Source organism: Diceros bicornis, chromosome 13 (assembly GCF_020826845.1).
Source record: "Diceros bicornis minor isolate mBicDic1 chromosome 13, mDicBic1.mat.cur, whole genome shotgun sequence".
Lineage (NCBI taxonomy): Eukaryota > Metazoa > Chordata > Mammalia > Perissodactyla > Rhinocerotidae > Diceros > Diceros bicornis.
In genome coordinates, this window is record NC_080752.1 from 44,098,907 (window position 1) to 44,113,656 (window position 14,750).

General features: G+C 51.9%; 1 protein-coding gene across 1 annotated transcript in view; it reads left to right on the forward strand.

Annotated features, from left to right (window-relative positions):
- The first annotated feature begins 240 nt into the window (after positions 1 to 240).
- Positions 241 to 14,750, forward strand: part of OPRD1 (opioid receptor delta 1) — a 31,559-nt gene continuing 17,049 nt past the window's right edge. Inside the window, exon 1 of the mRNA XM_058553441.1 lies at positions 241 to 660. Coding sequence (XP_058409424.1) covers positions 434 to 660 — 227 coding nt within the window. The 5' untranslated portion in view covers positions 241 to 433. The remainder of the gene's footprint in view (positions 661 to 14,750) is intronic.

Sequence of the window (14,750 nt, forward strand, 5' to 3'; positions counted from 1 at the left end):
TCAGAGCGGCAACGGGTGGGGAGGTAAGTCGCGGCAGGGGTGGAGGTGCACTCGAGCCTGCGGAGCATCCCTAGGAGGGAGTGGGAAGCCTCCCAGCCCAGCTGCAAGCCGGTGGTGCAGCGCCCGCCCCCGGTCGCGGGCGCAGACTGGCGGCCGCCTCCGGGCCACGTGGTGCGCGCGGCGGGCGCGTCCGAGGAGCCCGCAGCGGCTCCCGGCTCAGAGCGCTCCGGGCCAGGACAGCGGGCGGGCGCCGGGCTCAGGGCGGTGCGAGCGGCGAGGCAGGCGGAGGAGGAGCAGAGGAAGCCAGGTGGCCGGGGCGCTGCAGCTGGCGGCGTCGGAGCCGCAGCCTCGGGCCCCGGCGCGCCCCTCGCACCAGGTCTCTGCGCCCAGGGCGCACGGTGGGGAGGGAGGCGGCGCCGGCTGCCCGGCCACCATGGAGCCGGCCCCCTCCACCGACGCTGAGCTGCAGCTCCCTCTCCTCGCCAACGAGTCGGACGCCTTCCCCAGCGTCTTTCCCAGCGCGGGCGCCAATGCGTCGGGGCCGCCAGGCGCACGGAGCGCCTCGTCCCTCGCCCTGGCTATCGCCATCACTGCGCTCTACTCAGCCGTGTGCGCCGTGGGGCTGCTGGGCAACGTGCTTGTCATGTTTGGCATCGTCCGGTGAGTCCGCTTTGGGCTGGCGCCGCGGGGCTGGGCCTCGGGGTGAGGGTGGGGACCACGGACTTGGGACCCTGACCTGGGACCCCGGACTCCCGGGGTCTGCGCACTTCCTGCAGGGGGCACCGGGGACCCAGCGGGGAGACAGCTTCCATTGAGAGGAGGACTGGAATGTGTGTGTGTAACTAAAAAACATTCCATCATCTGTTGTCATCCCCGTCTCCATCAGGCTATGTGGGACAGTTTGGCGACAGTTTGTGTGTCTGTCACGGTTTGTGAGTGGGTGATTCTGTTTGTGACAGTACAAATGTGTGTTTGGACCTCTAAAAACCTCGTAGGGGTGGGCAGAGATGCCCGAGGTGCCATGGGCCTCTGGGGAGACAGCTGTGTGTGGGTTGTCCATGCAGGTGGGCACAGGAGAGTGCGTGTCTGCACCATGCTGTAGGGCACTTACTAAGTCACATTTGGTGATCATCTGTTGGGGTCCCTGTGTTGTTGTGTGCTTGTCCCACACTGTCAGTTGTGATTCGGAGTATGTGACAATGTGACTGTGTTGTTCTTGTCAAACCTCTGAGCCCCTGGGGGGAGGAGAGCATCCAGAGAGGCTTTGGACACTTGTGTTCGTGCACCTGTGTGTGTGTTTGCTAATGCCCCATGTTCCTGGGGACAGGGGGCAATGGCTGTGGGCGGCCCAGTCGGCTTTCCGCTTCCTTCACCAGTGGCCATCTGGTCACGAGCTCAGGAGTTGATTGAGAGAGGCCTCAGAGCCTTCTCGCAAATGCCCCTCATTTTCTCCTCCTCTCCTCTCACAGCCCTTTTTTCTGCCAAAGGCCGCAGTGGTTTGTTAGGGCTGGAGTGGAGTTTGTGCTTTCACCTCGGGAAGCGGAGTTCTCTTCTTGGTCTCTAGGCACGGTGCTGGGACTTTCGCAGAGCTCAAATATCATCAGCTTGCCCAGAAGCAGCCTTCCTGACCCAGCTCTGCCAGCTCAGACAGGGGCAAAAAGGGTGGAAAGGAAACTCCTATCCTATGACCACAAAGATGCCCTGGTGTTAACTGTTGGTTGGAAATGGGTCATCCGTGCTGGTTGACCAAGGGCACGGTCCTAAACCTCTCTGGGCTGTGGTGTCACCAGGCAGAGCAGATGGCAGACGGCAGATTGTGGGCTCAGAAGTTGGAGATGTGAGCTGTGATCTCAGCCCAGTCCCTGGTGCCCGTCACAGCAGAGGCCTCATTTCTCCTGCCCCACCATCTGCCTCAGTTTCCCTGTCTGAAGAATAGAGACCCAGTCTCCTCAATTGGGAGTACGAATTCCAGAGTATGGGGTCTCTGCAGGGCAGAATGTAGTGCATTCGAGCATTGGAGGGGTGGGTGTGGGTGTTGAGGGAGTTTTGGCATCGATGATCTCTGGAGAGATCTTTGCTCCTCCAGGAAGAGTGGAGGGCACGAGAAGCTCCTGTGCCTTCAGTGACTCATCACCAGCTGCAGTGGGAAGATTCCCCGAAGCACAGGCAGGATTGATCTTTGCTTTGCGTTTTTGTCAATGATTCTCCCCACTTTGCCTTTGGAGGTAGTGCAGGCTTTAGAATGGGCCAATCTGAGTATTAATCCCAGCTCTTCCACAAACTGGCTCTGTGACTTGGGTAAATCCCTTAGCCTCTCTGAGCCTCAGTCTCTTCATCTGTAGAATGGGGTAATAATAGAACCTTCTTCAGTAGGGTTTTTGTGAGGTGTCAATGAGCGAGTATATATAATGCAGCCGGCCTGGTGCCTGGACCCAATAAATGGAAGCTGCCTGTGTGCTGAAGAGGAGGAATTTTCCAGATCCTTCAGAATACAGTGCCTATTAAAGAAGGGAGTGAGGGAGGCGCTTGTCCTGAGGTGGGCCTGGGGGTAGCTCTGACTCTGAGAGGTCCAGGTTCCTGGCACTGCGCTCTCTGGGGAGGTCCTGGGAGCTCTGTCTGGGGGAAGCTGGCCTCTTGTCTGTTCCACAGCATGCCCTGTCTCCCTGCCTCCACCTCTCCCTGATCCTGGTTTCAGCAAGTTCACACCCTGCTGTGTCTCCTACCACCCCCACCACCCCCCTCCTGCCCCGTTGCTTCTTCGTGACTCTCTTTCAGGCTGTGTGCTACTCAGTGCTGAGCCCCTCGATCTCTCTCTCGGCCCGTGTCTCTTCTGACTCTCCTTGGATCAAATGCTGGCTCTGCCACCTCCTAAAATCTTCAGCGAGTTGGGTCACCACTCTGCAGCTCAATTTCTTCGTCTGTACAGTGTGGATCATGTTACCTGTCTCATAGGCACCCTTGTCCTAAAGATCGGATAAGACGATGTTGGTAAAGCGTCGTGTTTGCTCTCCCATCCCAGGTGACTGCAGCACAGAGCAGGGAGGGGAGGTTGGGCCAGGCAGTGTGGGCTGGGGCGGGTCACGACAGGTGAATGAGGGGTTCTGGTCATCCCTTCTGTCTATTACCAAGGTGCCAGGGGTTGCTGGGACAGGTGCTCAAGTGTGGGCTTTGCAGAATTGGGAGCTCTGAATCCCTGTCTTGATTTTGGAGGCCCAGCATGAGCGCCTTGCCTTCTTGTCTCCCTTCCCTCTCTTGCTTGGGTTGGGCTCCACAGACCGAGGGCCCCTAGGCAGGAGAGATTCCAGTGAGGTGACACAGTGCGGCGGTAAAGGTCGCGGCTTGGAGTCAGGTAGTTCCAGGTCTCCATCCCAGCTCAATCACATCCTAGTAGTGGCTTTGGGCAGACAGCTTAACTTCCCTGAGCCTCATTTCTGCATTTGCAAAATTGAGGTGATCAGGATAGGTTATGGAGAGGATCAGATGAGATCATGCATAATAGGCCCTCAATACAGGCTGCGATTAACCAGCACCCCTGCAGCTGCTCCAGGCCGCCGAGCGGGTGGCTGTGAGGCCTGATTGTCTGCATTTTCCACCTTGGGCCCTTTCCCTCTTCCTGCATCATCTGCACATTTACTCACTCAACAAGCATTTGCTGATGCTGACCCCTGCCAGACCCATCCAGCCTCAGTTCCCACCGTCCGGACTCGCAGCTTAAGCCTCAGCATGGCCTCTGGCTCTTAACACAGCCCTGCCCCTTGGGACCCTCTGGTTAGTTACAGCTCCGGGGACAATTGCAGCTTTCTGGAGGTGTAGCTGTCCAGGGGAGGCACCTGACCCAGCCAGGGGAGGTGATGCCAGTGCTGAGTCGTGCAGGAGGAGCAGCAGTTGGCTACCTGGAGGTGGGGGGTGGAGTATTCCAGGTAGAGGGAACAACATGAACAAAGAAATGTTTAGCGGATGATCTGATGATCGAGAGCTGCAGAGGGCAGGAAAGTTCACCGTGGCTGAGCTGAGGGTGCCAGGGGCTGGGGCGAAGACGGAGAGGCTGTAGGGACGAAAGTAGGATAGGTCTTGCAAGCAGGTGTCCTCCTCAGCATGGTTGTCAAGGTGCCTGCTGTGTGGTGGGCTTTTGCCAGGCCCGGAGCCAGTGATGAATCCACCGTCTATAGTCTCTGCCTTCCAGAATTCTCGGTGAGGTGCAAATATTAGGAGACTCCGTGGACCAGCCCCAGGTAATTGGAGGCAGTTGTTCTGGTGGGGAGGTGGGGGAGGGAGGACTGAGGAGGGCCCTGGAGACAGGCTCAGCATGGCTGTGTTAGGGGCCAGAGGCTACGCTGAGGCTCGGGTTGCAAGTCTGGACAGTGGGAGCTAAGGCTGGACAGGTTCTTGGGTCCCCAGTAAGATAAGGCTGGGAAGTGAGGGAGCTTTGGGTCCCACGGGGAAGAGGACTTTGGAGCAATCTGTGCAGAGTGGTGTCCAAGAGGATGAATTTGGTGTGGGCGGGTGTGGGGTAGGACAGAGAGGAAGGGCCTCAATGTGGGGAAACGAGGGAGGCCAGTTTAGGGCAATGGAAGAGAGCTGTGTGACCTTTGATGGGTCACTGAAACCCTGGCCTCAATTGTCCCCTTTCTAAAATGGAGTGCTGTCAGACCTACCAGAAGGCGGGAGGCTGGGCCAGATGACCTCTGGTGAGGCTGAGCAGGGAGAGCAAGCAGCAGCCCTGGCTGGTGTTCCCGCCGCACCTCCTGGCGCTGTCCCAGAGCCTACCCCTCCCAGGTCTCGGGTTCATTCCCTGGGGAGTGTGTGTGACTCACAGACACACTGGGGTGAGTCCAGAGGAGTCACTGAGGGCACTGAGGAGCCTCTGCTGAGCCTCAGCCATGTGCCGGAGGCTTCTCCAAGCCGCAAGACAGAGCTGCCATGGGGGCTGTAGGTTCTCATTTATAGATGAGTATGGGAAGGCTCTGCCTCAGAGAGGCAGAGGTGCCACTGCTGTCACTCTGCCACTGCTGTCCATGAGACCCGTGAGGAATGGGGGCGAGAGCTGGGGATGTAGAGTTAGAGAAGGGAGGAACAGGCTGGGGAGGAGGGCAGATGGCTGTGGGCAAACCTCTGATGCCTCTGTGGGGTAACAGCAGTTGAGAGCCCGGATGGCGGAGCCAGACTGCCCTGGGATCACATCCCAGCTGTGCCATTTACTAAGAGAGTGAGCCTGGGCGATATGTGCACAACCTCTCTGAGCCTCAGTCTTCTCATCTGTGAGATGGGAGTAGCAATAGACCCTCACAGGGTGGTTATAAGAAGTTCATGAGGCGTGACGTGAAGGACTTCAGCACAGAACCAGGCATTTGGTATGTACTCAATAAACGTTTTCTATCATTATGGCTATTTAGAAGAGGAGAGAGACTTGCTTCTCATTCATTTGATTGACATTTATCAAGCACCAAAGGAACTGGAATTATTGGGTGGATGCTATAGGGAGACTTTATCAGCTCAGTATTAGAAATTTTCTTTTACAATAAAGTTAACATAGTAGTTATTTCAGAAAATATGGAGAAGTTTAAGCAGAGACACACGTTACCCATAATCCCACCACAAAGAGAAAACCTTTGTCATTTTGGTCTATTTCCTTCCTGTGTCTTTTTCTGTGCCTCTGTGTGTGTGTGTATGTGTGTGTGTGTTTTAATGACATCAGGGTCACACTATATTGAAAAATGATTGCATTATATATAACATTTTGTAAGGTGCCTTTTCACATAACATTACATCAGGAGTATGTTTTCATATTATCAAACGGTCTTTGAAAACATGATTTTTGATGGCTGCATTGTGTGAATGTGTTCTATTTGGGGGGGACTTATGTTATTGCCAATATTATACCAATCTAAATAATGCATCTGTGAACATTCTTGAACACTTATGTTTGTTCACATCTCGTATTATTTCTATAAGAAATTTTCCGGCAGGCAAAGCTCTCAAAGAAGGTATGGACTGCTGTGTAAGGTAGGGGGCTTCCCATCACTGAGGGTCGGCAAGAGGACACTGGAAAACCACTGGGTGGCAGTTCAGCAGTGGAGACTTGGGTGGAGCAAAGATAAGACAAATGCAATTTCAGGCTCCTCTCACCCCAGCTGAGATTCAAAGAAGAATGCTTCTAGGATGCTGTGATCTCAGATTCCCCTTCTCCCCTTCCCGGCGGATGATGTCTTGACTTGGAGAGAAAGTGGGCCGTGCAAGGGCAAGGCATGATTTCATTAACCTCAGATTCCTGGGACCTCTAAATCCAATTGGCTACCCAGACATCAGAGCATGCACAGGAAGAGGGATAATCGTGGGGTAGAGCAGAAAGTCTGGCCTAAATTAGCAATTTACCATCAGGCAGGCTGCAGCGGCCCCATTACCAGCCAGGGGATATGGGCTGGGATGGGGTGCCTGGGTGGTGTTCTATTGATTTATAGCTCCCAGTGCAGCTGCAGAAATCAACATCTTTGTCTCTGGCGGGAGTGGGTATGTGAAGAAAGATCTTATCTTTTGTAGCTTTTGGAGTCTTTCTTGATAAGTGGAAAGAACTCAAAATTCAAAGTCCTGTGAGGTCAAAAAGCCCCATTCAATAAACACAACGCAGGGAGAGGCGGAAACGACCTCACTGCCTCCCCTGCAGAAGTAACCTTTTCACCAAGGCATAGAATTTTGGATCATGGATGATGATTCTCTTTATTGAACACTTATTTTGTGCCAGGCACTCTGCTTAGAGATGTATATATATCATCCCATTTAATCCTCACAGACCCACGTGACGTGAATGTCGTTGCCCCCATTTTATAGATGAGGAAACCTGGGGCGCAGAGAAGTGATACAGCACGCTCAGAGTCCAGAGTCAGATTGAAATCAGGTCATTCTGATCCCAGAGCCCACGCTCTTGACCATTGCCCTGTCCTCTGCCACCCTGTATGTCAGGTTCAGCCCCTCTGATTTACAAATGAGGAAACCGAGGCCTGGAGAGGTTCTGTGTCTTTTGAGTTAGTGGCCAAGGCTGGACTGGAACTTGCCTTTCCTAACCCCCTGCCCACTCTTCTTGTGTCCCTTTCCACGCTTGGGATTAGATTAGCTGGGCTAAGGGAGAGCCAGAAGGTGGCTGCAAACAGTAGTACATGGGAGCATGAGAAGTGGGTTCCTGTACAGGGCTGCCCGTCCTGGGGGCCACTGACGACACCTAATGGGCCCAAAGAACCCCAGGTTCCCTGGGGCAGGGCCAGCAGCTGGCAAGGCAGCCCCATTCTTCAGGAGCAGAGAGATGGGGTTCAAATCCAGGTCTGCTTCTTGCCGGCTGTCCGCCTTTGGGCTCACCTCACTGAGCCTGTTTTTTCATCTGTAAAATGGGGATGAGAGAAAAACACCTACGTGGCAGGGTTCTGGCAAACATACATTCAGCAGCCCCTCCTAAGTACAGGCACAGTTGTAGGGGCGAGGCCTGCAACAGCGACCAAGACACGGTCCCTGCCCTCACGGAACTGCCAGTCTAGTGGGGAGAAGAAATACAATGACAAAGAGATGTAAAGCCAAGGCTCTGGCAATGAAGTCCACTAAAACCAGTGTGAGAGGGGGCGGCGGGGCTGCAGTCACGTCTGGGGAGATCAGGGGGCGGGGGGACAACTGAGCAGAGGCCAGTGGTGGGAGGAAGTGTTTTAGGCCGAGGGAACAGTGAGGGCAAAGGTGAAGGGAGATGATGTACGTCCTCAGCGCAGGGCCTGGCCCAAAACAGGAAGTCGTTGGCGTTCATGATGTCTTCTGGCTGGTTGCCCAGCACTTGGGAACCAGGCTCAGGAATTAAGCCAAGGGAGAAACACTGCTTCTCCCGGGCAGCCCAGATGCCCCTGCAGGACAGACAGAGATAATCTGTTTCCCTTGATTACAAAAACTCATCCTCCAGAAGTGCTAGGAAATGCCGGCATCTGGTGATTTTCCATTCCTCCCTGGGGGAGGGAGCAGAGCCCAGCACAGGGCCAGAGGGCTGTCCTTCTGGGAGGGGCAGGTAGCCACAAGACTCTCCCTCCACCTGCTCAGGCCTTGTCATCCAGATGAGAGAGAGCTCAACAGCAAAGCATGGTGTATTGACTCCATGGGGCTTTGCACCAAAAATAGAACCGCTGACCTTTCTTGAGTGCGGACAGGGTGGCCAGCTCTGTGCTGAGCACCTCACATATATCATCTCATTTAATCCTCCCAACTCTATGAGGTTGGTACCACGTTTCTCTCCATTTGACAGATGAAGACACTGAGGCTCAGAAACGATAATTCACTTGCCCAGAGCCACAGTTGGTAAATGGCAGTCAGCCTTTGAACTGAGGCCCCCTTGACTCCCAGAGCCAACGTGTGCCAAGCGTCCATGAAGTAACATCTGTGAAAAGATCAAACCCATGATCCGCCCTGATTCCAACGGCAGGAAAATGACTTTTTTAAGCCAGGGATTGGGAGAGGCCATGGAGCAGGGTAGACTGATTTGTAAAGTTATTAAAATAATAAATTGTTAGTAAATAAAACAAAAGTGAAACGCTGTTGTGTATCAGGCAGAGGGAGATGTAATCAGTAACACACAGCATGGCCAAAGGCCTGGAGGTGGGCTTTTCGGAACACCTGACTTTGGATCCTGGTTCTGTCCACTCTACACTCCTGCACAAGCACCTCTCCTCTTTCAGTCATAGTTTCCTTCTGTGAGCAAAATGGGAATATATTGATACCCTCTTCCCAGGGTGGGAGTGGGCCAAGGGAGAGAATGTGCGTGAAGTGCTCTGCACAGGACCTGCCTTGCCCACTGTCCTCAAAGAGTGTCCTTTGGCAGGCGGACAGGTTAGGCAAACTGTGTGGCATCCACACAGTGGTCACTAAGAGTGATAAACTTGTGGGCAATATTTTTACATAGAATTGTGGGATTGGGGTATTTGCTTGGCGATGGTAAGGACTCAAAATAATCAAGAATCTACCAGTGACAACTATGGCAAACATGAGTATGTGCTTTGGTAATATTACACGACATGCAAAACCTCACTTCCTCTCTACAACACTTCTTGGAGGGAGGAACAATTTAATGTGCCTGTTTTAGAGATGAAGCAGCTGAGGCCCAGAGATGTAAGACTTTTGCTCAAGGTTAGTGTTTGACTGCAGGGCCTGCCCCCTCTCCATTCATCGCGCTGCCTCTCATCACATTTGAGCCCTGCAACAACCCTACGTGGTGGTTGTCATTGCCCTTTTCCAGGTGAGGATACCGTGGGGCTCCCTGGCACCAACCTTAGCCTAAAGAATGGGCTTTCAGGTCTGTATCAGTCAGGATCCTACCAGAAAGAAAGAACCAGTAGGACATATTTCGAGGAATTAGCTTATGCAATTGTGGGGTCTGGCTCAGCCAGTGTGTCATTTCTTTGGCAGGCTGGAAACTCTCAGGCAAGAGCTGATACTCCAGTTCACGTTTTGTCTTCCTCTGGGAAATTTCTTCCTCTGGGAAGTTCTGCTTTTAAGGCTGACCCTCGTTATCAAGGATGATCTCCTTTACTTCAAGTCAACTGACTGTAGATGTTAACCACATCTACAAAATCCCTTCATGGCAACACCTAGATTACCGTTTGATTAAATAACTGGGTAGGGCCTAGCCAAGCTGACACATAAGACTAACCAGCACAGAGTCAGACAGACGGAGCTTGAGTCCTGGTACTACAACCTATAGGCTGTGTGACCTTAGGCAAGTTTCTCTGCCTCTCTGAGCCTCAGCCCCCTTGTCTGCCAAATGCTGTGCTAGTGCTTACCACAGTCATTTGTTGTGAGGATGAAATGCAGTGATGTAAATCTAGTGCCTTTATCCAGTGCCTGTCGCATAGAGACAGGAGACGCACACAAAAATAGATGGTCAGAAGCAGCATTTTCTAATTGTAGCGTAATTGCTTGTTCCTGTGTTTGCTTTCCTCTTTACGCTGGTTGCTCCCGGAGGGCAGGAACTGTGTCCCATTCATCTTCTGTCCTGTTTCCTAGCTCAATCCCTGACTCTAAGGAGGCATCACTAAGTATTTCTTAAATGTCTACTTGGCACTTTGTTAATGAGATTCCCTCTGTGGGGTTGTTGGGATCTGTGATAAAACTCCCCCAACTACAAGACAAGAGGGAGATAAGATGTGCAGGAACTCAGGCCTCTGTTCCCTCTAGAGGAACCCCTTACCCTTCAGCTTAGGAAATCTTTCCTCCAGGCAGCCTTCTCTGATGCCCCCAGGCCAACAGACACCCCTCCTCTGTGTTCCCACAATTCTCTGTGTGTCCCCCATCAGAGCAAGGACCACACGCTTTCCAAACACCTGACTGCTCATTTCTCTCTCTCCTCCCAAAAGAGAGAGGGGTTGGGGGGGGAGTATCATTTATTCACGGCTGGAGCCCCAGCCTCGGGTCTGACACTCAGGCGGCATGTCGGTGGGCGTTTGTACGAGGGACATGTCTTATTTTCAGAAAGCTACGGGCTGACGCGCCACGCTTGAGGAACTCTGCTTTCTTGGGGCCTCTGTTGTGTCTGGCTGCCCCATTCCCTGGTCCAGCCATCTTTAAGGCAGAAGCAGAGCCAGGGTGATGGAGAAGAGCTTCCCTTCCCTGGCTTCCACGAGCATCTTGTGGTTCTTGAACTGAACTGAAGGAGGCGTCTGCCCTGTTTATTGCTGAGCACGACCTGGCCAGCCTCCCACTCACGTTCAACACAGGGGCCTTGCAGTCCCATGTTCCAGTCCCTAATCTTCTCCTGTGACATGCTCACTGGGCCTCATTATAATTAACCACTTTCCTTTCTCAGGCTTTGCCAAAACTGAGACAGCTAATTAATTTCTGGCCACTCGCCATTCCTGTTAAATGGTGGGCAGGGACGTAGCTTGCAGCCCTTGCTGCCCAGCTGGAAAAGCAGCCACCCTTTGTCTGCAAATAGAAGGAGCCCCAGCTGGACCCCGGCTGGCTGGCAGTGGCTTTATTTAAGTTGTTTGTTCCCCCAGTGGGCAGAGCCTTTGTGATCACTGCTGTAGCTGTGTCTCGGTCTCCTCATTTGTAAAACAAAGGGATTAACTTGACACACAGGGAGAGGATGGAGTAGAGGTTAGGAGTGTGGGTTCTGGAATCAGAGGGACGCGGGGCCCAACCCAGGCCCTGCCACGCCTAGCTGTGGGACTAGGTGTGTTACTTCACCCCTCTGAGCCTCAACATTCCTCATCTGTAAAATGGGGATGATAATGCTCACTTGCTTTTGTGGTTGCACAGATTCAGTGGGATGGTGAACACACACATGGCACTTATTTAGCAGGTAGCTGGCACACAGTAAGTGCTCAGGAAATCCTCTCACCAGCTGTCTTTCCTTCCAGTGCTAACATTCCATCTTCCTGGTGAAAGAAGTCCTTTTGTTGGGAGAGCTGGGGAGTGGAGCAATTTTAACAGATGTTGCTTCTGTGTCTTAGTCCACGGCTGACAAGACTGTTAACCCCTCTGTATTAGTTTCCTAGGGTTGCCATAACAAATGGCCATAAACTGGGTGACTGAAAACAACAGAAATGTATTCTTCACCGTTCAGGAGGCTAGAGTCTGCAGTCAGGCAGGGCCCTGCTCCCTCTGAAGGCTCTAGGGAAGAACCTTCTTTGCCTGCCTCCTGGCAGTTGCCAGCCATCCTTGGCATCCCTTGAACTTGCAGCTGCATCCCTCCAATTTTTGCCTCTGTTTTCACGTGGCCGTGTTCCCTCTGTGTGTGTCTCTGTGTCCCTTCTTATAAGGACACCAGTCGTGTTGGATTTAGAGCCCACCCGAATCTAGTATGAGCTCATCTTAATGAATTACATTTGCAAAGACCCTATTTCCAAATAAGGTCACATTCTGAGGTTCTGGGTAGACATGAATTTTGGGGGCACCTGTTCAACCCAGCATACTCTCCAAGGCTCACGTTCCTCCTCTGCATGAGGATGATGATAGTAGTAATTTCATAGGGTTGTTGGAGTGATTACATGAGATAATTTATGTAAATGTGATGGTAGAATTCAATAGAATATGTCAGGCCTGTATGAGACTGAGTCAGTCATAGAGATGGTGGTGAAGATGATGACAGTGATGGGGACGGTTCCATCCATGTTCCCTACATTGGCTAACCACTGGACACGGGGACCTAGAATGTAGGCATCCACTAAGAGCCCAGGGCCTCGGCAGGAATTCTGAAGTCTTGGACAGCAGCCCCCCTTCACCTTTGGCCTCAGCCACCTTGAACCCTCATCTGAGACTTAGCTCCTGGGAGGGCAGCTTGGAGAAGTAGAAAGAACTTGGCCTCCCCGGAGTCAGGAGAATTGACGCTCTGTGTAACCTTGTGCGACTGTCTCTCCCTCTCCAGGCCTTAGTGTCCCCATCTACAAAGTGGGAGAGGAGGTTTGAAGTCAGCGTGACAGATCAGAGCCTCTTCCAGTGCTGAAGTTCCAGCACAGGGCTGTGTGTCCCACCCCATGGGTGGCAGATTACCAAGGGCCAGCAAAGGACTAAGGAGCCTGTGACTCCCAGGGCAGCTCACCAGGTGTCATTCCCGTTTTCCTCATCTGAACAAGAAAAGAAGCCGCTATGATATGAGTGTGCCAGGCAGTGTGCTAGGGACATCATAGGCATGAACTCAATGGATATTCACCACACCTTCAAGAGGTAGGATCATTATACCCAGATCACAGAGGAGCAAACTGAGGCTCACAGAAGTTGGAACTCACCCAGGGTCATACAGTTAGTTAGAGGCAGAGCCGGGGCTTAAATCTAGGTGTGTCTGGTGCCACAGTCCATGCTTCTCGCTGGGCCGCACTTTTACTGTATCAGTTTCCTAGGGCTGCCGTAACACATTACCACGAACTTGATGGCTTAGAACAACAGAAATTTATTCTTTCACAGTTCTGGAGGCCAGAAGTCCAAAAAGTGTCTGCAGGGCTGCGCTCCCTCTGAAGGCTCTTGGGGAGAATCCTTCCTTGCCTCTTCCAGCTTCTGGTGGCTCCAGCCCTTCCTTGGCTTGTGGCGGCACCGCTCTAATCTCTGCTTCCATCTTCACATGGCCTTCTCCTCTTCTCCCTGTGTGTCTCTTACAAGGGCGCTTGTCATTGGAGTTAGGGTCCACCTCGATAATCCAAGATGGTCTCATCTGGAGAGCCTTAACTTAATTACATCTGTAAAGACCTTTTCTCCAAGTAAGGCCACATTCACAGGTACTGGAGGTTAGGATGTAGACTTGTCTTTTTAGGGGCCACCGTTTAACCCACTACAGTTATTAAAGCCTTGGTGGTGACAGTATCTGTTGAGTCCCTGGCCCGCAATGTGGAGGTGCAGGGAGTGGGAAATTTCTGGAGCAGTTTAGAAGTAGAAGGAGATGAACAAAGTTGTGAGTTGGGGAGGCCAATCTGGGGGGCACGTGTGACAGGGATGTGGCTTAAGCTGATGTTCCAGCAGCAGTGATGCTGGTGAGGTAAGACATACATGAAAACCACACCTGGGTATGGGTGAGTGCAGCCAGCCACAGGGCAGAAGCCTGGAAGCTTGTGCACAGAGGCCAGCCCTTCCTGTTGTGGCATATGTCCACATTAATGGATTGGAGCTTATAGATCCCACAGAAAATGGATTTGGCCTTGCTTTCTTGTCTGGAGAGACGGGAGAAGGCCAGGCCTGAGCACCAGTGTTTGTGTCTGCAATGTGATTTCCCTGTATCATCTCGGGCCCTCCATTAACCTAAGAGGGTGGTATCATCTTTACTCAGATAACCACATTCATGAATGCATGAGGGGAGGACTGAGATGGGGGCTCCAAGGAATGGCCACATGGTGCTGAGAAAGCAACTAACCAACCAGCCATGACAGATATGGAGCACTTTCTTGTATTAACTCAGGTCTCACCACAGCTGGATGAGGTGTGTACTGTTGATATCTCCATTTTCTAACACGTGGAAGGAATAAGGGTTAGGTTTAGATTCTATGATTCGGTGAGCAGAACCAGGAAAAATAGTGCCAAGTGAAAAGGAGGCAGTCTTTAGCTCAAAAAAAAGAGAAGGAATTTGCTTACCCTGTGAGTTGTCCCAACAATGGGATGGGTTATGCCCGCAGGTGGTGAGTTCCCTGTCTCTGGACATACTCAAGCAGAAACTGCATAGCCATTTGTCTGGAGTGCCGTAGAGGGGATGCTCTCACCATGACCGTTCCTTCTAGCTCTGAGATTCTAGGAGTTTTTCCCAAGGAGACCATCAGATAGCTGTGTGCACAAAGATGTTTATCACAGCATTATTTATAATAACAAAGAAGTGGAAACAACCTACGTATCTTTCAATAGGGGATTTATTAAGGGGCTTTAGTATCCATAAGTGAGACTAGATCCAGCCTGCAGTCTGTTTGTGTGGTCCTTGAGCTAAAAATAATTTTTATACTTTTAAAGGGTTGTACAAAAAAAAAAACCAAGGAAGAATATGTGACAGGGATCTTGTGTGACCTACAAAGCCTAAAATATTTACTCCCTACTCTTTACAGAAAAAGTTTGTTGCCCTTTGGACTAGAATAACAATCAGTCACCAAAAATTATATTAATTGTATCTATGGATACAGAATGATGGTCACAGCATATTTTTGAGAGAAAGCAGCAGGTTATATAAGTTTTACAGCAAGATCCCGTTTACGTATATAAAACAGGGTATGTGTGTTTGCATGTTATCTGTAATGATGGTCTATAATATTAATGGTGGCTTTTAA